Source organism: Dermochelys coriacea, chromosome 10, assembly GCF_009764565.3.
Source record: "Dermochelys coriacea isolate rDerCor1 chromosome 10, rDerCor1.pri.v4, whole genome shotgun sequence".
In the NCBI taxonomy this organism is placed as follows: Eukaryota; Metazoa; Chordata; order Testudines; family Dermochelyidae; genus Dermochelys; species Dermochelys coriacea.
In genome coordinates, this window is record NC_050077.1 from 2,582,616 (window position 1) to 2,607,400 (window position 24,785).

Genomic DNA, 24,785 nt, shown 5'->3' on the forward strand with positions numbered 1-24,785 from the left:
GTTGCACATAAAAGTAAACTCTCACTTTTTGATTTTTTTCTCCAAGTGCATTGCCTGGAATCTTAATGTTCTCTCAACTTTCTCAAAGATGAAATGTGTGTATCTGGATAACAAAGACGCAGAGAGATTGAACCTAACTTGAATGACCAGCATCAGCTGCCTAGTGGAGGCTAGTTTTTAGAATCAGACAGAAGATTTCAGGGATGTACATTATGAAATAGCTTGACAACCCTGGTTACAAATGGACCTTCTTGACCTGCACCACTGATAGTTTATCCCATTCATTAAAGAACAGCAAATTCCAGAGCTGAGCCTCTTTGCTTTAGGTATTGATTCTATTCTTAAACAGGTTTCAGAGTAGCAGCCGTGTTAGTCTGTATTCGCAAAAAGAAAAGGAGTCCGAAAGCTTATGCTCTAATAAATTTGTTAGTCTCCAAGGTGCCACAAGTACTCCTTTTCTTTATTCTTAAACAGCAATCAGGGCCCCAGCCCATACATAAGGGATCATTGCTTTTCTCAGGTGGTTGCAGTCCCTCAGACCACAGGCATATGACACAGTAGCAGCTCTGGACACTCCATAATCCCCTACGAATGTGTGGTGTGGATCGGAAGTGTGATGCCATTCACCACTCTGCCCCATCAGATACAGGGTGTGGAGGACTGTCATTAACTTAATTGCTGAGTGCAATAAAGTGAATCCCTCTATGCCTTTTTTTTATGGTCTGATCTCATTCGAGTGCTACACATGCTGAATTACATTAGGAGGGCAGCAAAAGTAAATCGTTTTTCAAAGAAGCAGTACAATGTGGACTATCAAGGATAAATATATGTAAATTGCCATGGAAATCACACTGTTGGAGCTTTAGCAAGACTAAAGAGTTGCCAAAAGGCATTTAGAATTCCAAAGCTTATTGCACAAGGCATTAAAAAAGGTCAGTGTTTCTTGAAATAAGGATCTTTACAAATAAACACATTTGCTCAAGACTTGGTGAGTCATGCAGGAAAGGAGCTCAGAGCACTTTCAATGTAATGGTTTTGACAGGCCATGATCAGGGTGAGCTTCTCATGTTTACAGTTCACCAATAGTTTTTCCAGCTGTACAGTCAATCTTTAAACCAGGTTTAGTCAGGGAGGAGACTTGGCAGCTTGTTTTCCCTGAAAAAATGCTATTAGATTTCTTTTTCTTTCTTTTATGCGGTGCATTTGATAAGTATTTGAACTTCAGATATTAGACTGTCACTCAAACACCTGCCTTTTTTTTTTAAAAAAAACAACTCGTGTCTCATCTCTTTAACGGTATCAATATTTTACTTTTACAGTTTGTGCATTTAAAGAAAGTGTATCTAGCAAAGCCTATTTATTGCAAGGGATTCGGTGTGTACTGTGCTGGGTCTGTGTTGATACACTGGTTGGAAATGATTGTGAACTGTAGCTTCAGGTTCAAAATTCATACTTAATTTACAAGCCAGAAAGATTTAAGGTTTCTTTCTTCAATGATAGGTTTCAAGCTGAAGTGAGCTGTAGCTCACGAAAGCTTATGCTCTAATAAATTTGTTAGTCTCTAAGGTGCCACAAGTACTCCTTTTCTTTCTTCAATGATGTACATTTCATCCCTCAGATTAGAAGCCCAGCCTGTCCAGGGCCCTAATCTATTTTAGATACTCTGAATTGCCTACATCTAATGTATGTATCCTCACAGCCCCCCTGGGAGGCAGAGCAGTGCTGTTATCCCCAGTTTATATATGGGGAACTGAGGCCCAGAGAGACTAATAACAAGATTTCCAAAGTTTGTTTGGGGTTTGAAGTAGACAGTTCCAAGTACCCTCTAAAAATCAGCCCCTTTAAAAGGCGTCTCCAGTTGGGCAACCAAAATCACTAGCCACTTCTGAAAAATTTGGCCTAAATGACTTGCCCAAGGTCACACAGGAAGTCTGTGGCACAGCAGATAATTGAATCCATGTCTCCTAAATCCCATGCTAACACCTTGACTAATGGATCATCCTTATAACTGCAGTAAGAGGGGCAAAATAGAGCCCACTATATTACTTGAAACACCCAGTACATTTCACCTCCTTGAAAGGACCCTGGTTTTGTGGTTTGTATATTGACATTTATTTCACCAGTGTATCCTTTGGTTTGGCATTATTGAGGGCACTCCCTCCCCATGCCCCAAAATATGTTCACTGACTCAAGAATGTCTACAGAATTTGTAAAATGGCCTTAAGACGGAGGGGTGTTCTACTGAATCAATCCACAAATGGCATTTGAAAAAGAAAATCACATTTCATATTAGCAAACTGTAGAAAAATAAATATTAGTATGGCAAGTCTGAATGAACTTCCATAGAAGGAAACATACAGGTCATCCCTTACCAGCTGTCCATCACTGGCAACCCCAAGCTAATTTTAGACTAGAAAATAGGTTTAAGAACAATCCCTGATGGGAAAAATCCTATATAATTTAAAAGAAAACTAGAACCTCTCTGTAGGGTTTCTTTGGGGACCATTTTATTGGATTAAATGGAGAATTATAGCTGTTCTAAAGGATGCTTTCAAAAACCCCCAAACCTACAGAAAAATTCTCATTATCTGTTAAATTCTTTAGGTTTTTAGAGTAACTTTGGTAGAATATTATTGGTTTCACCCTATGACATATTATAGGATTTTTCCATAAGTAAACTTTCCCCTGCAGCTCAGCTCTGTGCTTTGTGCCCCGGGGAGGGTGGGGGCAGCAGGAATGTTAGCTGTGGGGATACTGTATGTTCTGAACAGTACATTGGAGCTCTATGGCTCTGTGAGGCAGTCGTGCATTATCACAACTGACGTTAGAGCCGTACTGAGAACAGTACTAACCTTCTGTTATCCACAGATCTGGAGGATGGGAGTCCATCTCATTTAACCTTCGATCGCAGCTGCCTGCGCTCTGGCCCAGACTCAAGGATTTAACCAGCCTGAAACGGACTTGGTGTGAATCAGTGGTGTTTTCAATGCCAAACCACCCGCTACCCAGCTAGTGTCCTTCTGAGGGCTCAGTGTCCCCTAGGGCCAGTTCTCAGGATTCTCTTGGCTATAAATTAGCCTGGCTCCCTCCAAGGTTTTTCAAATCTCACTCAAAGCAGAAAGCATTTCACTAGAATAACTCTGTGGCTTTGAAACAATTCAAACTCCCACTCGGTTTTTCTTTTTGGAAGGTAATTACTGTATATAGATACGAAGGACGGGGGCGAAGGGACAGAATGAGAAAGTGGATGGATGGAAGGACAGATGGATAAATTCAGATTATGCACCAATTCTCTCTCATTATCCTAGAGTAACTATATTTGAGTCCCAGTCTTGCTTCTGTTGAATCCAGTGGAAATTTTGCCATCAACTTCAATGGCCCCAGGCCTGGGCCCGGAATAGTTACTATCTGAGGGTTCAGTTGTTGTTGTTGTTGTTCTTCTCCTCCTCCTCCTCCTCTTGAGACTTGCTGGGGGGGAAGGGCATATAACCAGAGCCTGATGGCACAAATGCTTTCAAAGGCATAATACCTCCCCTGGCACTAGGGAAGCCCTGTGAGAGCTACCTATTGCTACACCTGTTTGACAGGTGTAGCCAGTGCTGATCCAAGAACAGCCTTGCCCAGGCCTATGTCCCCACCCAGATATGCTCCCTCAGGTGAGCCCCCACCCCCAGTGCTCCCCATATGGTTGCCCCAGCATGGATATTGCCCCCCCCCGCAGCGTACAGCTGTGTTAGAGTGACCCTAATTTGCTCCTCAGTGCTTAGTAGCAGAATGTCTTTCCCAGGTAACAGTTATTAAAAGTGACACCACTTCTAACAAGTCTGTCACGGTTATAATTCAGTATCCAGACATGCTGGTTATGCTCCTTCCTCACTTTTATATAACACCAAAAATGACATTAGAAGAACATTATTACAGTTGCAAAATCAAGCACTCAAAAGTTAGGAAACACCAGTTTGTTAGTCTCTAAGGCGCCACAAGTACTCCTGTTCTTTTTGCGGATGCAGACTAACACGACTGCTACTCTGAAACCAGATTTAAGGTTGCCTGAGCAACCTTAATCCCGCTTCCTCATCGGTGTGGGCATTACGATACAGTCTCTAATTACATAATCACACATTTTCTTTCCCCAGAATTTTTTGAAAATCTCTCCCTATCTCCCTGTGTAATAGCCTAAGAAGAGTTTCAGAGTAGCAGCCGTGTTAGTCTGTATCCGCAAAAAGAAAAGGAGTACTTGTGGCACCTTAGAAACTAACAGATTTATTTGAGCATAAGCTTTTGTGGGCTACAGCCCACTTCATCAGATGCATGCAGTGGAAAATACAGTAGGAAGATTTTATATACACAGAGAACATGAAACAATGGGTGTTACCATACACACTATAACAAGAGATCAGTTAAGGTGAGCTGTTACCAGCAGGAGACAATAAAAACCTTTGTAGTGATAATCAAGATGGGCCATTTCCAGCAGTTGACAAGAACGTGTGAGGTACAGTAGGGGGGAAAAATAAACCTGGGGAAATAGTTTTACTTTGTGTAATGACACATCCACTCCCAGTCTCTATTCAAGCCTAATTTAATGGTGTCCAGTTTGCAGATTAATTCCAATTCAGCAGTCTAAGAAGAGACCTGCTAAAAGTTGTTGCGAAGTTGAATCTGGTCTTTAATGAAAGGTTTGATCAACTGTACGCAAAACCTTAGGAATACTTTAATTCTTGCATAAGACGGGAAACTGCTTTAGGCACAACATGGTGATTGGCAACTTTGCAATACTTGAGATACACAGATAGACTCATGTGTTTAGTCACTACAGAGATGCCCAGACACCAGGGTGATGGACATTACATAGCTACTAGTAGGTTTCAGAGAAGCAGCTGTGTTAGTCTGTATCCGCAAAAAGAAAAGGAGTACTTATGGCACCTTAGAAACTAACAAATTTATTTGAGCATAAGCTTTCATGACCTACAGCTCACTTCATCGGATGCATGCAGTGGATTCAGCTTGCCCATGTGCCTTCTGACGGGGAGTGATTTACACCCACCTGGCACAGGAGTACATGGGGCAGGGCGATAGAGAATTAGCCCATAGCACTGAAGGGTTCACATGGCAGTGATTTAGTGTGTAAATCACCCACCTGCCATCCTATGTACCCATAGAGAGCCAAAGGTGACGAAGCTGGATAGCCCACCAAGATCATGAAAAGAGGGAAGGCACTGGGGCAAAATGGAGCTCCCCAAGTCGTAATAAGGGCAAAACACGTCCATCAGCCTAGGAGTTTCACATGAATCCCAGTTAACCGACTGGGGCACTGGTCAACACTGGGAAGATTGTAGCAATTGCCAGTCATGTCCAAGCAAGAGATGCTTGTAAAGAAACAGAGACAAATGGCTGATCAATGCAGTAACATCCACCAGTAGCCATAACAGACCGAATAAATACCATAGCGACCTTTCTAAGACAGGAATGGGGACAGCCAGACCGTGGTAATGGCTTTACCCCAGGCATAGATGAAGAATTATTCATGGAGGATTAGAAGCAGCACAGTTAGGGCAATAGTTTTTAAGAGCTCAAAAGTGACAAATATGTAACTAATGGCAGCTACTTATTAGTAACCACTTTAGATATTCAGGGTTTTTTTTTTCCCATTGCAATTCAAGTCACAAATACTTGGTAAAAATACAATCACATGCCAATCACCAATTTACCAGAGAAACGTAAAATCGGCGTGTTTGAGAGCCACAGACACATAACCCACAAATGCGACCTATTGTTATCCTGTTGCCAACAATAAAAGTCACAAGGTGTGCCTACATGATGACATTACCCCTGTTGTGTGGCATTCCCAGGGAATTTGAAAACTGCAGCAAAACTGAATTTATTTTTCCCCCCATTTTGCTCTTCTCCTCTGCTCACAGGTCTGGAACAACATGACATTTTCTGCTCTCATCCTAGTCTTTTGCACTAAATAAGAAAAACTTGGCAATGTTCCCCCCCCCAAGAAAACAGGGACATTAGGTTAAATAATATGGCTGCTGTACACTGAGTAGCACATCCAAGAAGAGGAGATATCTCTTCTAATTTGATGACCTTTTGGTGTATTTCATAGGTGCTCAACTGATAGATAACTATCGAGAGGTGATCTTTATGCTGAAGGTACCTAATTACGTGCTCAGAACTTAACGTGCACCCAATCTGCTGAACTCTTTTTAAAAAAAACTGGCCTAGCAGACTAATGCCATTGCTATATGATGAGGATTCTCTATGCTGGGCTTCTTCTGTCTGACATACCATGCTGAGCATCTTTAATCCCTAGTTTCCTCTAACTTGTTCCACTTTTCTCTTTACGATGGTTCTTTTTCTTCGAGAATAAAACAAGGGTAAAATATTCTTGTCCAGTAAGATGGATCTGGCATTACATTGTACTTACCTGTATGAGGTTTTCTTATTTCGTTGTAATTGCTATGGTAGTTTTGTTTTCCTCCATACAATAAAAACATTTACTTAATAAAATTGAGTAGCAATGGCTGGTGTAAGGATTGTTAGAGATGACCATCCCTTGCAGACCCAAACAGTAGCATTCTTAATTTTGGATTTGATGCCTAAATACCAAGGTGGAGGGGAGATCAGAAATAGATAGAACCTGAGAATATTGTCATAAAAATGTTACCTTTGCAGGAATCATAATCTATTTGCCTATCCTTTACTATTATGATTACAAAAATGCCTATATTTTCAAGCCTATCAAATGCAGTTACTCAGCCTGGGTGAGGTGGGTGAATTTTGCAAGGCAGAGATAGAGACAAACAAAATAAAGGAATCATGCTACCTGTTGCAAAATGGAACAATATGCCATACTCATGAACTCACTGGATCATTCCTTATTTGGAAGTACTAACCATGGAACAGCTACAGGCTAGGTGCCTCCGAGGATGGGAATTGGTTGGGGGTGCAGACATGAAGTAGCCAACACACCACAAACTGGAAAAGTTCAAATAGAAGAACTGACAGCTGCAGTTCACCTGTCTGAAGCTTTAAAATTCTGGTACTGTTCTTTGTCCCTGGGACTGAAATTAAAATAGAACAATGGTAAATTAGTCTCACTTATCAGGCTGTCTGCAGTGAAACATGGTGAGAAAGTGAAATCCACTCACAGGGCAGTGATTGAAACAAGAGCAGAAAGTGGTTTAACTTCACTCTGTCCTTACTAGAAATTTAATGACTCTGTCAGTCTCAGAGGCAGCGCTGTAAGTTACTCACAGGACAAGACACATAACCCGGAACAACAGCTGCAGTTATTTATTCTGAATGTGCTTAGCTGTAGCATCTGCAAGTCTCACAGTAAATTATAAACAAATACATACAAAATATCAAGCTGACCTTACAGATGACTTGATTAAAATAGGACTCATTATCTGCCCTCGCACGAGGCACATACTTTAACAAACTACCCTTGAGGTATGGTAAGTAAAAACATGAGCTCTATAAAGTGCATCAGAGTTGGCCTCTGGTGGAGAACTTAGAAACGTCAGCTCCCCAGGCAGAGATGCTCAAGTGAGAGGTGACTTGCCTGTGATCCCGCAGAGGACAACCCCAGCAATCAACAACATGAGTGACTGGGCAGGATGCAGAACAGAATGGAGCACAGGGGGAAAGTGATTTCCAAAAGTAACCAGATCCTAGAGCCTTCAAGACTTCACAGGGGACAACCAAGAGCTCAAACTGCACCAGAAGAGGAGGAGGAGACACTAAAGGGAAATGAACGTGGCAGAGGAGTATATAAGCCAATAAATGAGGCACCAGCACCATTAATATTGTGCTGTTATTTGACAAGACAGGTGTAGATCTAACACCGCACAACATGAACATTGTTTTTCTTGCCTTTTGTGGTTTGGAGTTCTAGATCCCTGGGGTTCATATTGCACGCCGTAGCATGGTATCCAGGCACAGATGCAGAGCTGATTCTGGGCTCTCTAAGGAGGGCTAAAAACAAATAATTGTTGGCAAGAGTGGTTTCCATGGACAGAGAGGCCCCTGTTTTTATAACTGCATGTATGTACATAATGTCTGTGCACAAGGACTGTACTTTGATTTACAGTATCAGCAACCGCACACACAAATTTGCCTTTTTTGCACCATTATGGAAATCTCTGTCTTAGTGTCAATATGGATTTCTGTTTCTGCTCTGGGGGATAAGGTCTGATTTTTCTGGGCCTCATTTTGCAGAAATCAATCCTTTCTTCTTCTTCTTCTTTTTTTTTGTCATCACAGAATACATGGTAATTTGAGTACAAAAATGGATTTTGTTCTGAAATCTTTTTGATGTGTGTTAGATGGGCCAAAGTTAATTTCACTTCAGATAATTATTCCTTTATATTCATTTCATACATTTGTCAAGCAAGGTCACAATCCAGTCAATTGTAGCCAATATTCAATATTTTCCCCTCAGAAATCCCATTTGACCCAAAATAGATGTGCATGTCAAGTGATGTTTATGTTTGCTTTGGGTAATGGCAACAAGAGGTTAACACTTTCAAACAGGCTACTTTGTATTTTCCTAGGATATAAATATTCTTCAGGACATGGAATGTGCTTTAAAATAAAGCACAACCCTACTTGCAGATTATATTTTTAAAATATTAAATTTAAAATGTTTGAGCTGATCTACCTAAGCATATAGCTTAGAAGATAAGACTAAAGACTCATATGTGAATTATCAGGGCTAGTCCCACCAATCAATGAAGTTAACACTTTTTTGTTATATAATCAATTTTAAATGATATAATGAGGAATGCAATAGTGTATAATATAATGAGGAATGCAAACTCTGAAATATCTTCTATTTATTGAATTCTTGTGGAGCTCTGTCAATATACATGAGCAAAGAAAGTAGACACCAGTAATCAAACAGACTCTGTCACTCTTTATCACAGCAGGTGTCTCCTTAATCAAAGGAGTCTCTCTAGATGTCTGCTGATACCTTACTTTCTCCCTGAAGTCTGGGTTCACGTTGAGCCATGGTTCATTATAGTCTGAGCTTTAGGATTTCACAAAAGGAATGGCAAATAGATGGATTCAATTTGTACATTTAACCCCAGAGAAAAAGAAAAGAAAAGATACAAATAACTTTAGGAAGAAATGTGAAGCCATAAACCACCGTGAGTTCTCTGAAGATCGCTTTTGAAAAAAACATCTTCAACTATTTCCTAAATATCAATGACTAAACTAAATTGTAGTGAGATAAAACTTCAAGAAACAAGTCCAAGAAATCATTTCAAAGATTGTAAAAGCTATATTACAATTCTAGCCTTTCTCCAAGGACTCAGAGGGAGTCAGTTCTTGGGGAGCTGGGGACAGGATTCAGAACTCCTGGCTGCTGGACCTGTGCTTTAACCACTAGATAACACTCCTTCTCCTTGTGCACTTGTACTATGTACTGGATATATTAGATGGCTCTGAAAGTGCCTTTCAGATAGATTGGGTAATTGTATATCTGAAGACTGAGGGAGATGAGGAGAAGAGGCTAAGTTTTCATTCCATTTCCCTCTTCACTTTCCCATCCGCCAAGGCTGGGGTTGTCAAAGCAGCCTACGGGAGTTGGATTTGGGTGCTTTACCTCCTTAGGCATTTACATGCTATTTGTGCTGATAAGTGTTAATAACAACAAAGGCCACAGCAGAGCCATTCTATGAATCAACCAGGAAGAGAACGTAAGAACAGCCAGACTGGGTCAGACCAAAGGTCTATCCAGCTCAGCATCCTGTCCTCCAACAGTGGCCAATGCCAGGTGCCCCAGAAGGAATGAACAGAACAGGGAATCATCCAGTGATCCCTCCCCTGTTGCCCATTCCCAGCTTCTGGCAAACAGAGGCTAGGGACACCATCACTGCCCATCCTGGCTAATAGCCATTGATGGACCTGTCCTCCATGAATTTATCTAGTTCTTTTTTGAACCCTGTTATAGTCTTGGCCTTCACAACATCCCCTGGCAAAGAGTTCCACAGGTTGACTGTGCATGGTGTGAAAAAATTCTTCCTTGTGTTTGTTATAACTCTGCTGCCTGTTAATTTCATTTGGTGACCCCGAGTTCTTGTGTTGTGAGGAGTAAATAACCCTTCCTTATTTACTTTCTCACACGTGTCATGATTTTATAGACCTCTATCATATCACCCCTTAGTTGTCTCTTTGCCAAGCTGAAAAATCCCAGTCTTATCAATCTCTCCTCAAATGGAGGCTGTTCCATACCCCTCATCATTTTTGTTGCCCTTTTCTGAACCTTTTCCAATATATCTTTTTTTGAGATGGGGCGACCACATCTGCATGCAGTATTCAAGGTGTTGGAGTACCATGGATTTATATAGAGGCAACATGATACTTTCTGTCTTATTATAATGAGAGGGTCATTTACAAGGTGAACCATGCACTTTGACACCCTTCTCTATATGAGAGCCCTCCTGTGGTTGCTGCAGAGTGGTGCTAACTATTTATACATTTAAAAAAAACCCTTGAATTAACTTGATAAATGAGGTTAATGTCAATTTATTGGAGTGTACATTATGTGCATTTAAAATCCCATGGGAAAATCCATGTGAGCAGTAATTAGTATGATACAGGAGACATTTAGCAAAGTTTAACATCCTGGCCATTTCATCGAAGCTCCCGTCAAGATACCCAGAGCAATCACAGCACATTGTGGACACATTGGGACACAAATGCCATTTTTGAGTTATAGTACTTTAAAAATAAAAAAAATGATTTAAAAAAGAGGGCCTGGCTTTCAAAAGTGGTGATTTTGGGTGTCCAACATGGGACTCTTGGCAGGGGTCTGATTTTTGGAAGATGCCGAGAGCCCCTGCCCTCTAAAAACCAGGCCCCTTTAAAGTATCTCAAATTGGGCTTCCAAAAGGCACTAGTCACTTTTGAAAATGGGCATCTAGGTATTTTTGAAGTAAAATCACAATATGCTCTGCACTGATCAGCCTCTGTTTTAAATGCATTAAGTAGGTGTTGCAGAGCAAGCCTAGGCCCAGAGTTGGTTTGCATGAGCAAAAATAGGAATTTAAAACAACCAGCCTCACAACATTACAACTGTGAAAATGCCCCAACACTGGCAACGCAAAACTAACAGCCTCTATTATCCACTCCTACCCAAGTAAAAGGAAGCTTCTATCATACATTATTAGAATCATAGGGTTAGAAGGGACCACCAGGGTCATCTGGTCTAACCCCCTGCCAACATGCAGGATTTGTTAGATCTAAACCCTCCCAGACAGGTGCTGTCCAGCCTCCTTTGGAAAACCTCCAGTGAATAATAAGACAACAACTTCTCGAGGCGTCTGCTCCACTGGTCGACTGTTCTTACAGTTAGGGAGTTTTTCCCTGAGATTTAATCTAAATCTGCTGTGCTGTAGTTTGAACCCATTGACTCTTGTCTTGCCCTCCATGGCAAGAGAGAACAACTTTTCTCCATCCTTTTTGTGGCAGGCTTTCAAGTATCTGCAGACTGCTATCATATCCCCCCTTAATCTCCTCTTTTCCAAACTAAACATACCCAGTTCCTTCTGCCTTTGCTCATATAGCTGCATTCCATCCCTTTGGTCATCTTTGTTGCTCGCCCCTGGATCCTTTCCAGTTTCTCTACATCCTTTCTATACATTGGTGACCAAACTGGACACAGTCCTCCAGCTGAGGCCTGACCAGTGCTGAGTACAGCAGCAGTCTCACCACCCAGGATTTGCATGCTATGCCTCTGTTAATGCAACCTAAAAATGCATTTGCTTTTTTGGCAACAGCATCGCATTGCAGACTCATGTTGAGGTTCTGATCCACCACAGCTCCCAGATCCTTCTCAGCAGTGCTGCTGCCAAGCCAGTTATCCCCCATTCTGTATTTGTGCATTTGGGTTTTCTTCCCTAAGTGCAGCACCCTACATTTGTCTTTGTTGAATTTCATTTTGTTGTCCATAGCCCACTTCTCCAATGTATCAAGATCCCTCTGAATTTTAGCTCTAGCACCCAAAGTGTTGGCAACCCCCCCGCCCCCAGCTTTGTGTCATCTGCCAACTTGCTCAGTCTTCTTTCTATACCTACATCCAGGTCATTAATAAATATGTTCAACAACACTGGCCCCAGAACAGATCCCCCTAGAACCCCACTTGAGACCTGCCTCCAATCTGACAGCATTCCATTAATAGCTACTCTTTGTTTGCAGTTGTTTAACCAATATGTCTCCACATATTTTATTAATTAATAATACAGAAGCTTGGAGATGCCTTTAACAAGATCAGGGCTCTGTTAAACTAGGCACTGCAAATATACACAGCAAGAGACTGTCCCTGTCCTGAGGAGCTTGCAATCTAAACAGAGGAGAAAGGGAAACGGGCACAGAGAGATGAAGCGACTTTCCCAAGGTCACAGGCAGAGCAAGAACAGAAGCCAGGTCTCCTGACTCCAGGCCCAATGCTCTGTGCACTAGATAATGCTGCCTTCCTGTATGCACACAGCATATATTGAAATGTGGGGGTAACATTCAAGCCGGTTACTTGTGCCTTGATAAGTATTCGTTGTTTTATACCCAGGGCAAGAGAGAAGGGCTGAGGTTCATCCAGGAGGTGACTCTGTTTCAATCAGTGGAGTTCCAATAGTAGCAAGTTTAGTTCCAGGTGTTTGATGGACTTCTGAGTTAAATCATCCTCAGGTGGGAGCTGGGGCATCACCTACTCCAGATAGCTTTAGAACAAAAACTCCTCTTTGTAATTTGCAAGCATTTGATCCACATGCTGAAGTGATTGGCTCCCCTGTGCCAATATAAAATGCTCTGCGTCCACAGAGATCGCAGGGTGATCTCACCTATGTCTGAGCTTAATGGGTTACTCTCTGCCAGTTGTCTGTATATTCCCGACTAACAATAACATTTTGCACTTCTAGACCACATTCCAACCACGGATTCAAAAGCATTTGACAAATATGGATTAACACACATAGCCCTGCTGAGAGGTAGGGGTCATTATCCCATTTTACAGATGGTGAAACTCAGACACAGAAGTGCAACGATTTGCACCAGGTTATACAACTGCAGAGTCAGGATTCGTAACTCCTATTGCCATGTTCTCACCATTCAACCACACTCATCTGAATCTCTGTATTCTAACCACTGGGAAGTTAGCATATTATCCCCCGTGGGACAAAGTCTATTCACAGCAGTAAAGCCTGGAGGATCCCTTTCTCCTGTAATAATCCTCAAGGTCTTCTCCCTTTAAAACCAATGCTACATCCCACAGCAATCAGCCTCAACTCGGGATTTTTCAGTCTTCATTAGCCATCCCTAATTGTGTACAGCAGTAATGGAAGCAGTGACCGTACATGGAAAAATTCCACATAAGCCTCATTCACATGCAGACTTCCACCGCTATTAAAGAGTCACAGCTCTGGAGATGCCAGACGACACATCGCTCCTATGCAGTTATACAATGCCCAACTCTGAGCTGGTTCACAGCACACTTTTCACTTTCACTCATCACAGTGACTGCTCTTTTACTCCTCCCGCACTGCTCGCAGGCAATGTGGAAGCTGTCACTTTGTACAGCCCTGAGTACAGGTACTCGAGCCATATAAACACATTGCCATTCTAACAGAGAAAACTGCAGGCCTTCTATCAAAACCAAAGAAAACAACCCCCTCCCCAAGACAGTTTCTCAAAGATTAGTTCTCAGGAACTGGTTAAAGCAATCTGTGTCTCAGGGTAAATACTGGCTATATGGATGTTCAAAGCAAACTGGGTATTTGAGCACAGGCGTGTTTGAAAGGTCAGGGGTCTGGCAGGCAGTTTGTGACCCTGGCTCCTTCAGAAGCATGGTCTGCAGCTCTTGCTCTTTGACCTCATTCCAAAATCAGAACTTCCAGGAATTCCACTTTCCCGCTTCCACCGAGACTTTTACTTGTTGTATTGGAGGCCATGGGCTAGAGTCTTTAGTCCAGCCGTGCTATATCTGGTGCAGGACCACAAGGGGTAGGACTGGGACAAAGGTGGCTCTAAACCACCTGTCGCAGGGGGAAACTCACATCTTGTGAGTGCCTCCTATGGGCTGGCTGTGGTACTGCAATTTTTCTTTTTTGCTCCTGATGCCCCATTAGCTGCCAAACTGGCCAGGCAGATCTTCAGTGGCTCAGCCCTCTGGCCAAGTCACACAGAGTCAATATGCATAAATGAACATCTTCGGGGTAACAAAGGTCCAACTAGGACTATCACTGTACCCTTGTTAGTGTCTTCGGCCCTATCTCTGGGCTCAGTCCTTCCTGGGCTAACTTTAAGTCCTTCCATGCCCTGTTATAGAGCAGCGGCCCCAGGGGTTTCTGCCTGGAGACCCTTTGTCTTCACTGGTTCTCACTGCCCCAGATCTCCACCCAGGTCATCTCTCAAGTTTAGTCCCCTTCTGAGGGGTAACTAAGAGTTCACCAGACAGTCCGTCTGCCCTTACCAGGGTCATCAGCCCCATCCCTGAGCCCTTTAAATTCCAGCCCTTTACTTGGGCTTCTAAATGAGCTTAGGCCACTTCCCCAGTGGCTGGTGGGGGGACCCAGGTCCACCCACTACTCTGGGTCCCAAACCAGGGATCCTATGAACAGCAGTCATGTACTGCTCCCTTTAACTCTTTCAATTAGCTGCTGCTGTTCTCCCTGGGCTTCTTCCCTGCCACCTCAGCCTGTAGGGTTACAGTTCTCAGGTGCACGTTCTACTTGCAGAAAGCAAAATGCAGCCAGAACTCAACTTCTGGTTCTCTCTGAGGCTCCTGTGGTCATAGCATCCATCCTTGCCCTCTGGCCCCAGCCAGGAACTGACCTGCTCAGGCCCTGCCACTCTTTTTAGCCAAGCCTGCTATGCTTGATTGGCTACTTCCCTGCAGCCTTTCTAGGCAGGCCTGAAGGATCCACCTTCGCTATTGCTTTCCTGGGGTGGGGTGTGGTAGGAACCAGAAGCCTCCAGCAGGGGGCCTCAAAGGACCCGATACAACTTGTCATACCACCTTTATACTCCCCCCAAATCTAGGGCTTGATGGGGACTGGTTGATCCCCATTGTATGTAAGTGCATTAGGAGTACAGTCACATGACTGGAACGTTAAAGTGACTGGATACACCCTATTCAGGAACAATAGAGTGGGCCGCGGTGACACTACATCAAAGATACCTTTGCAGTGTTCGAGTTATTGACAACGCAGAAGAACAGGAACTGGAATACTTAGGGATCAGTGTTCCAACTGATAAATCATAAGACAGGGTGCTGATGGGGTTCTATTACAGACACCAAACCAGGTGAAGGAACAGCATAAGCAGCTCTTTAAACATCTATATATAACATATGGAAAGAACAATTGTGTTATCATTGGGGTTTTCAATCTGGGGGACATGTGCTACAGGTCTCGTGCTGCCTTGTAGCTTCTAAACATAATAAATAACTTTCTAACACAAAAAGCATTGCAACCAACTCAGGGTAATTCTATATTAGACCTGACTCTGATGGATAAAGATGAATTGATCACAGAACTAAAAACTGATGCTTGCTTAGGTACAAGTGATCACAACCTAATTTCATTTGCTATCTGCAAAAGGAATACAGTCCAAAGCAGCAATACATATACTTCATGTTTAAGGGCCAACCCGTCCCCGTTTGCCCTTCTGCCCCTTGTCAATGTAGACTATGAGCCCTTTGGAGCAGGTTCTGTATCTCACAATGTGTTTGTAGAGTGCCATGACAGACTGTGGGGAATTAACAGGTGGGCCTGCACTCTGATCACTCTGACACCAATTAGTTCCCCTGGAGAAAGCTGATTGGTATAGTTAACTAATTACCTTTAATCAGGCAGGTGGGCTGGATGAGCTAACGAGACAGTTAGCCCATCAGTTCAAGACTGATAAAGAGACACAGTAAGGAAGCCTAAGGGGGTAGAGAGAGGAACAGGCTAGCTGAGTCCAGCCTCATGAAGGCCTCAGGGAAGGGAGACCTCAGGTCCTGAGGAGAGGACCAGAAGCAGAAGGGATGTTCTAAATAGACTGTTGCACAGTCTAAAGGTGTTGGTGGAGGGAGCTCAAATACATGGCATGGTGCATACACAGCCAGTAGAGTCTGAGCCAGTTTGTGGTGCAAAGAGGCAGGAGCCTGCCCTGCTACAACTGCCTAGCACAACGGAGTCTGATCTCCACTGGGGCCTCTAGCCAGTGTGGTAACAGGATATTAACAGCCAGATGCCTACCAGCCTTGCAAAAACAGCCCACGGTAGGATTCAGGAGAAGAGCTGGGAGGCCACTGTGACAGTGAGTGGGGCTGCAGGATTTTTTTAAAAATAGTACTAGATAGTTTTACGACTATTAATGAACATATCTAATTGTGTGAGATGAACCAGGGGCACCCCACTGTAATGAAAACACAGCGGATCACCTTCAGTGGTCAGGAATGATTTCTATCCATCAGGGTATGCTATGGAGGTTTTTGTCTTCCTTGCAGCAACAGGCAATGGCTATTTCTGGGGGCAGAATACTGACCTGAATGGACCAGTACATGATCTAGAAGGGCAACCTCAGCTGATTAGCAGCCTGAGGTCAGCTTCCTAGTTAAGTGGGGATTATGCTACTTAACCAAATAATGCCACAACAGGGTCAGCTACAGAAAGTTCATTTAGTCACCCTCACTTCAAAAAAGTGAGCAATAACTTTCAGAGTAGCAGCCGTGTTAGTCCGTATTCGCAAAAAGAAAAGGGGTACTTGTGGCACCTTAGAGACTAACAAATTTATTTGAGCATAAGCTTTCGTGAGCTACAGTGCATCCGATGAAATGAGCTGTAGCTCACGAAAGCTTATGCTCAAATAAATTTGTTAGTCTCTAAGGTGCCACAAGCAATAACTTTGGCTCTCTAGAAAGATGGTGGTGATCCTAAGGGTTACACCTGGAGAGACCTCTATTTGGGACTGGGCGTAGTGAAGCAGGTGCCTGAGAAAGATGAATGGGCAACACAGTGCTTAAAATGTGGATAATTCAAACAAACAAACTGGGCCTGGTTGTCCTCTCATTCACACCTGGTTTACACTTCTGTAATAACTTGGAGTTACTCCCAGTTGACACCAGCGTAAGGAAGAGAACAATTAGGAGCATATATTTAATGTTGTTGAGTTAAATTAAATCTGATGGAAACCAAATAGCTGTTACTTTTCAGGAACCAAAGCCCAGCTCAACTATTTCCTTTTCTCCATAAAAGTTCTGTGCATTTTCCCCTTTCTATATTAACAATGAAGTCAAAGAAGAGGAAAAACAATTTATTATAAAACACTAAAGAGGACGCACAGGAACAAAATATATTTGTCAAGTTTGAGCAAGAAGCACAATAAGGTAGCTTAATAAGATAGGCACATATTCTACAAGTGATAATTAAAATTCAAACACTGCAATTTAAAACAAAGGCCACGTTAGCATGGTAGTCTGTGAACTCCTGCCTAGACTCTAGATAAGTCAACTATTAATTTGTATTTTCCAGTGTGGGTGTCTCTATAGGTCCTTTGCTGGTTCATTCAAGATTTATCCTCTTTTGCTTATGGGCTTTCTACAGTCATGTGACATAAATTGTTCCCACACAGCTACTGTGCATGTATAACTGACATGTATTTAAAAGGCATCAGAGAGACAGTGCAAACTCAACACTCACTTTCGCCATTTGAATTATCTACCATAAACACTCAGGTAGAGAAAATCTAACACGTAACAGTTTGCCATTTAATTTCTTTGCATAAAATACATTAAAAAGCCATGTGTATGAACTGTTCAAGACAAATTCTCTTTCCCACGCATGGAGAGCACCTGTTAATATTAACAGCATATTTTGCCCCTTTGAGCTCACCATTTTCATTTCCAGTTAGTGTTGATATAGAGCAAAATTCAAGCATTTCCAATCCAGGAAAATGAATATATATAAATTCAGGTATGATTGAGGAGATATCTCCCTTAGAAGCCAGTCAGTATTTCCTGTGCATAAAAAGTATTTCATGCACTATCTTAACAGCCATCTTATTGCACAGCAGAGACAGGTGGGTCTCAAAGTGACTAATTCCATATATTTTGTCCAGCTATTATATTAGAGAAGGAAATTCAAAGCTCTTTTATTTCAGCAAAATGTCCTCTTCTATCTAGCTGAGAATGTTGATCTGCTGCTCACACTTTGCTGGAGGCAAACTTGTCTTTTCTAGCATCAGATCAGTTAGAGCACAAAACACAAACTAGTTTCTCAGGCAAATATTAAGGAGGTGCCAGTAGCATCTAGCGCTGTGCAGCCAGGCACCGCCAGCGATTCCACTGTGTTTGGAACTGGCAGTTTACTCATGGGCATTGGGTGGCTCACTGATTAACGGTGAAGTGTCCCTTTGAGCCAGTAGCTGAGATGCAAATCAGCCAAAGTGAGTGGTGGTCAAACTGACCATTACTGCAGTAATGCCCTGATCAGAATAGAAGTCCCATGGTAGTAGATGCTGCACAAAACACAATGGTAGACAGAGTCCCTGCCCAAAGAGCCTACAAGCTAAGGCCCCAGTCCTGCAAATAATACTGCACGGGCAGACTGCTGGGGATTGAAACTAATGTCCAGGTGCATCAATCCACTGTGAAGCTGTCAGTTGCAGGATTGGGGCCTCAAAAGACAAGAGGAAGGGTGGAAGACAGGAATACAACATAGGAGTGATCAGTGCAATGTCAGGCACTCTTCTCCTTAGTCATCTCACGATTTCATCGCTGACCTGTGGGAAATGAATTATGCTATTCACATTGGCGCTTCAGCTTGATGCTGTGTGGTACCTTATTGACTGTGTTACACAAGAGACCAGGGTATCAGTTCTAAAAACAACCCAACCCTGTTCTCTCTCTTGGTTTGTTCCAAAGCAGCAAGTTACATCAGTGAGGGTAGTACAAAAACAGTCATTTAAAAAAAAATGTAACACACACAAAAATAAGAATTTCAGAAATTCCTTGTGCTTCCCTAGCACTTTTCACACACCTGGCTCTTCCCCCTTTACCTGTCCCCATCCCCAAAAAGAGTGTCTTTACCCCAGATTAATTTATATACAATTAAGGCCTGATGCAAAGCACATGGAAAGCAATGGAAATGCTCATACTGACTTCAATGAACGTTGGATCAGACTTTTAATATCATTTACACATGCACATGTGCACATACACAGAACACAAAAAGAAGGAACATTTTTTGTGTATTTGTCATCAAGTATTAAGCACTTTCAGACACCAAGGAAATAGGCACCTTAGAAATATCACATCTTATTTAGCCACATTAGAGAGAGAATTTCCCATTACAAGGTGCATAGCAGGGAGAGGAACGGAGCTTTATGCTGTAAAAGGCCATTCATGTCTAAGTACCTGGTTAACACATGTATTTGGTGATTATAGAACCAGCTGCTGCAATTTATTTCAAGTTACTTCACAACCTGGCTCCTCTCTTCACTGGTTACTGCTCAGGTATTAGTGCTTGGATTCAGGCCATCTTTATATTTAATCATAATTTTCTGTTCCTAATAAAAATAGCACACAATAACTTTTGGTAGAAATAACGCAGAAAAGTGGCAGCTTATGTCGATACAGCATAGTCAGCTTTGGAGCTTGTAGCCAATGGAGAATACAGGGAAGAGCACTGCTCCGGCTGCTGGCAAGGAGGTTATGGAGTGATATAGAAGTACACTACAGAGTGAAGTTCTGACAGACATTTATGGAGTTGGGAAACTGGATTCCAGTGAGTGATGGGGGCACTGATGGGCAGGTGGGCATGGTAGGTTCTTCCTTCCAGCTACAATATCTAATGCAGCCTTTCCTGAAGTGTGAGGTGTAATCCCTTTCCCCGCTAACATGGTCAGAATGAAGAGGCCTGTGTGACTGGTTTTTGTTTCCTGGAAAGAGGGCTCAGCATACAAAAATTGGAGACCTGCTGGTCTAATGGATTGAATCATCCACTTGTAGTCCAGCAAAGACTGGACGAGCGGAAAGTATCTCTCCAGACCTCAGATTCATGGCTTGGATCAGGGACTGGGATCTTCCCTAGCACACCACTACTTGACCTGCTTGTGTGTTATTTATCCATGCATGTTTGAATTAGAAAAAGAGCAGGGGCATCAAGGGGGACCTATGGCCCACTAAAATAGCTGTTTCTCTGGTAAGGGACAGCACAGAAAGCTGTTCAGAAAAAGAAAGAAAAAGAAAAAGACAGAAGTGGTGCCCAAACTGGCATCCTGGGAAAGCTGAAACAGGCCTGGCATTAGGAGCAGCTCTTATCATGATGTGTTTGGAACATCAGGGCTCTCAAGCATCCAGCACAACTTCCCCAGGGGACCAGACAGAAGCTGCCCATGAATTTCCTTCAAATTTCCATTCGCCCACTGGCTGTATTTGTATCTAGAAAGTTTTAACTCCCACCCCATACCCCAGACCAGGGATTAGAGTAGAAAGGGGCCGCTGGCTCCTGCTGATGTAAGTAAATTAGAGACCCTTGGGAAGCAGGTGTCAGGCAGAAAAGTTTAACTTTAACCAAAGGAGAAGGGGGCTGGGTTAAACAGAAACTTGATTTAGCAATGATGGGAAACCCGCGGGGCTCTTTCTTGTCCGCCTGCCTGCAGAGCGGGGCGGGGGGTGGGATCTATCTCCTTTTCATCCTTACAGCACCGGCCGCACCTGCGGCCAGTCCGTGCCCCAGCCCAGCGAGACTCCAGGCCCATGGCACGGGGTGCCCGTTCCCTTGGCGTGGCTGGGGAAGGGGATCTACACGGGCGCCCGTGTCCCCGCTCCGCAAGCCGGGGTCCGATGGGAGCGGGGGCCGCGCACACGGGGCAAGAGTTGGCCGGGGCCGCTGGGAAGCCAAGCCGGCGAGGGGAAGAGACGCCCCCGTCCCGCCCCGGCTGCCTTTACTCGATGTCCCCCCGAGCGGGGCTGAGCGGGCTGCTCTCCGGACTCGGTCCCCCCCGCCTCGGCCCCGAACTGTCCCGCGAACGGAAGCGGGCTTGCCCCGAAAGCGCCGCGGGCTGGGGACCTACCTTCCAGGCAGCACGTTCGCCACAAGCCCGAGTGGGTCATCACCTCCTCGTTCTTCCGGCTGGTCTCATTGTCAGCCGTGGCCTTGGTCCGGCACACGCCCCGCGAGTACAGCCAGTAGTCCGTGCCCACCGCGATGCTCATGAGACTGAAGGCTGCGAAGGCGCCCACGGTGGTGATCAGCATCTGGACGCCTCGGTCACACATCCTCGTACTGCTTCATGCTCCGCCGGCAGCGGGCCCGGGGGCGGCGGCGGAGGGGCGAGGCTCGCCCGGGGCCGTCCCACCAGGCCGAGCCGCCGCCGGGCTCCGGGCGCGCATCGCTGCCCGCGGTGGGAGCCTGGCTCGGGAGCCGCCCGGCGGTCCCCTCCCCGCGGCGCGGCGCCGCCACTGGCGCGCTCAAGGCGAAGGCGGCAGGAGGGAGGCGGAGACCGGGGGGAGCGGGTGGCGGCAAATACCTGCATATAAATACACCGCTCCTCGGGGGCTGGGAAAGGAGGCACCGCGCTGAAATGGACCCGCTCCCACCCACAGCCAGCGGGGGGGAAGGGGGGAGAGGAAAACAGCGGCAGTGGAAAGGCGCAGGGCTCCCCGGGGTGCTGGAGGGCTCCCGGCGCAGGGCCCCCCCCACCGCGGGGTGCTGGAGGGCCCGCTCCCCCGAGGGACAGCTACCGGCTCCGCCTTCCCCTCAGCCCCGCGGGGATTGTGCTGGGAGCTCTGGGGAGAAAACCACGTCCCCTCCGAGCCTAGGGGCGCCCCAGCCGCCTGCCCCGGCGCGGGAAGCCCTGCCCTGCCCTGCCCGCCGCTCCCCGCTCCTCTGGCTGCCTCCGCCAGGCTCCCGGCCCCGCCAACTGGCCATTCAAGTTTTCATGATGCAGAAGCCGGAGCCAAGTGATGCGGAGCGGACAAGCCCCGGCTGCAGGCAGCTCCCTTAAAGGGGCAGCCGGCTGGGAGGCCCGGAGCGGGGCCCGGCTGCTGCGCCCCTTCTCCAGCCCCGCACTCTCACCGCGAGCGGCCGCTGGGTCCAAGCCCCGGGCTGCTGGGGGCAGAAGCAGCAGGCGCGCCGCAGGCTCCGGGCAGCACGCGCCAGGCACGAGCCGCACGTCCACACACACAGCCAGAGCCCCAGCCGGGTACACGCACGACTCACGAGACGCCACCCACTCGTGCCTGGCTGCAGCGGCGACACGCTCTCGCTGCTGGAGCTCGTGCCTTGCTTTAGCCTGGGGCAGCGCCCGTGGGTGTGACTGCGCCCCCCCCCACCGGGGCTGCCCGGCGCGATGCCCCTACCCGTGTAACAGCCCCCCCGCTAAGCCGGGCTCGCCCGCCGGCCTGAGCTGATGGTCACTTGGCTCCTCCATGGGACCCGCTCTTCCAAACTCAGCACGAGCCTCCTGCTAGCCGGGCCAGGCCGGTGCATGTCCCCCCCACCCCGCAACCCCCTGCTCTGCCCCTGCCCCACCCTCTGCGCCCCCTGCCCATCCCCCTCCTGCTCTGCCCCCCCCCCCGCCCTCTGCCTGTTCTGTCCCCCGCCCATCCCCCTCCTGCCCTGCCCCCCCCGGCCCTCTGCTCCTCCCTGTTCTGTCCTCCGCCTCCCTGCGCCCCCCCCGCCCTCTGCCTCTCCCTCTCCCTGTTCTGTCCCCCGCCCATCCCCATCCTGCTCTGCCCCCCCCCGGCCCGCTGCCCCTCCCTGTTCTGACCCCCCCCCCACGCCCCTGCCCGCGGGGAGTGCCGGGGTCGCCTCCGTGTGGGGCGCGCAGGAGCCCAGCCCCGCCGTGAGGAGAGAGGAGCGCTCCGGGGTGAACCCTCTTCCTTTCCCCTCGGCTCTGACCGCTGCCCCCTCAGCAGCAGCTCCAGGAGCGAGCGCCGGGCTGCCGCCCCCGGGAGCCGAGCCGAGCCGAGCCGAGCCGGGCAGCCAGGGGCGTGGCGGCCAGACCCGGGCAGCGCCCGTTTGACCCTCTGCCCCGGGCTCTGCTGAATGTGCCGGGCCTGTCCCACCCTCTGCAGCCCTGCACGCCCCACAGTGACACGGCTGTGCCAGAGGCGGGCTAGGTGGGGCTCGGCAGGAATATTTCTGGGGCACCCCCCCAACGCAATAAAAAGCCAATGCGGGCCCCTTGGAGCTGCTGCGCGCCCCAAGCAATTGCTTGGTCAGCTTCTGCCTAGCGCCGGCTCTGCCCTGAAGCAGGCTGGGAAGGAGGGGCCCTCACGCTGCAATCCAGGGCCATCACACCTTGAAAGGAGGCACAGCACATTTGTGTGTCTGTCTCCCAGCCTGCCCCCCCCAGCCCAACCTGCCCCCACCACACCCCCACACCCGTTCACAGCTGCCCCTTGAACAACACCCCCTCTGCCATGGGCAGGTGGGAATGCTGGACAACTGTGAAAGTCATGGCCAGATGCAGGATGGCACCTAAAGTACTGGACCCTGGAGGCATGTGCCGTCCCCCCCAGCTGTGGTCACAGCAACCATGGGATAAAGTCCTCCGCCAAGATCTGTGCGGGGAGGGGGAGAGGGTTGCACACTATTCCTTAATATACAGGTAGGCTTGGCCGAACTTGGGGTTTTTTTTTTTTTTTTTTAGCATTTCACAAGTTCAAGGGATAGTATGGGTTTAATTTGAAGTATTTTAAAAGATTTCTAACACTTGATATATTAATGGTTGCACACAGTTATGTGTTTAAGATTTTTAAATTATGTTTATAGATGTAAAATTTTACTATTGAAGGAAATTTTGTGTGTGGGGGGGGGTCAAACAATTATTTAATTGTTGAGATTCAAAAAGCTAAAGATTTAGAACTGTTAACACTCAAATCATCAATATCACATGTCCAACTATACACAGTAAATAGCCTTAAATCAAACTCATCATTTCTCAGGCAGCATCTTTCCTAGTTTGCCTAGCTGTAAATTTCAATCATCAATTGAAATATTCTTGTCAGTTTGTGTCTCTATGGTAAAATTGACATTTAATCTACATTTACCAATAAAAATCTTCCAACCCTATGGTCAGGTGTAGGTGCACCATAGATACACACAGACACAGGCTCCCCCACAGCCTTCTTCTGTGATGATGGGTTCAGCACACCTCAGAAGCAGGCCCTTAATCTCATTATGCCTCAATGTCCTCATCTGTAATGTGGGTATAAAACTTCCTACTCCACAAGTCACCTACATATTGCAGTGGTGGGGCATGACACTTGCTTAAACTAGATTAGATACAGCGAGGCTCTTGTGAAGCTAAGCTAATGTGACTCAAAGAACCAGGCAGAGGAAAAGACGGGCTAGTGAAGGAGAAATAAAGCTTAGGAATAGGTTTGCAGAGTTGGAAAATGAAGAAGGGGCTCAGCAGGTCCTTGTTGAAGGTGGAAGGGTAAGGAAGAAGAGAAGAGAGGCTAGTCCTATAGGAAAAGCGGAAGAGTCAAGGGAGACTACACCAAATATGAGCCCCAGGAGGATACAGGATGGGTTGAAGAGGATTATAAGGGAAAATAGGAATGGAAAGAACTTGCAGCCAGAGGGAACAGGGGAGAGACTGGAGAATAGCACCGTCACCAGGAAAAGGCAGGTCTATGTGATCGGGGACTCTTTATTGAGAAGAATAGACAGGCCTGTAACTAGAGCTGATCCAGAGAATAGAAGGGTGTGCTGTCTTCCGGGTGCTTATATACGTGATGTAGACCTGAGGTTGAAAAGGATCCTAAAGGGAGCGGGAAAGAA

At 46.1% G+C, this 24,785-nt stretch overlaps 1 protein-coding gene across 1 annotated transcript in view; it reads right to left on the reverse strand.

Moving 5' to 3' along the window:
* Positions 1-22,152, reverse strand: part of CACNG3 (calcium voltage-gated channel auxiliary subunit gamma 3) — a 63,114-nt gene extending 40,962 nt beyond the window's left edge. Inside the window, exon 1 of the mRNA XM_038417831.2 lies at positions 21,067-22,152. Coding sequence (XP_038273759.1) covers positions 21,067-21,271 — 205 coding nt within the window. The 5' untranslated portion in view covers positions 21,272-22,152. The remainder of the gene's footprint in view (positions 1-21,066) is intronic.
* Positions 22,153-24,785: the final 2,633 nt, after the last annotated feature.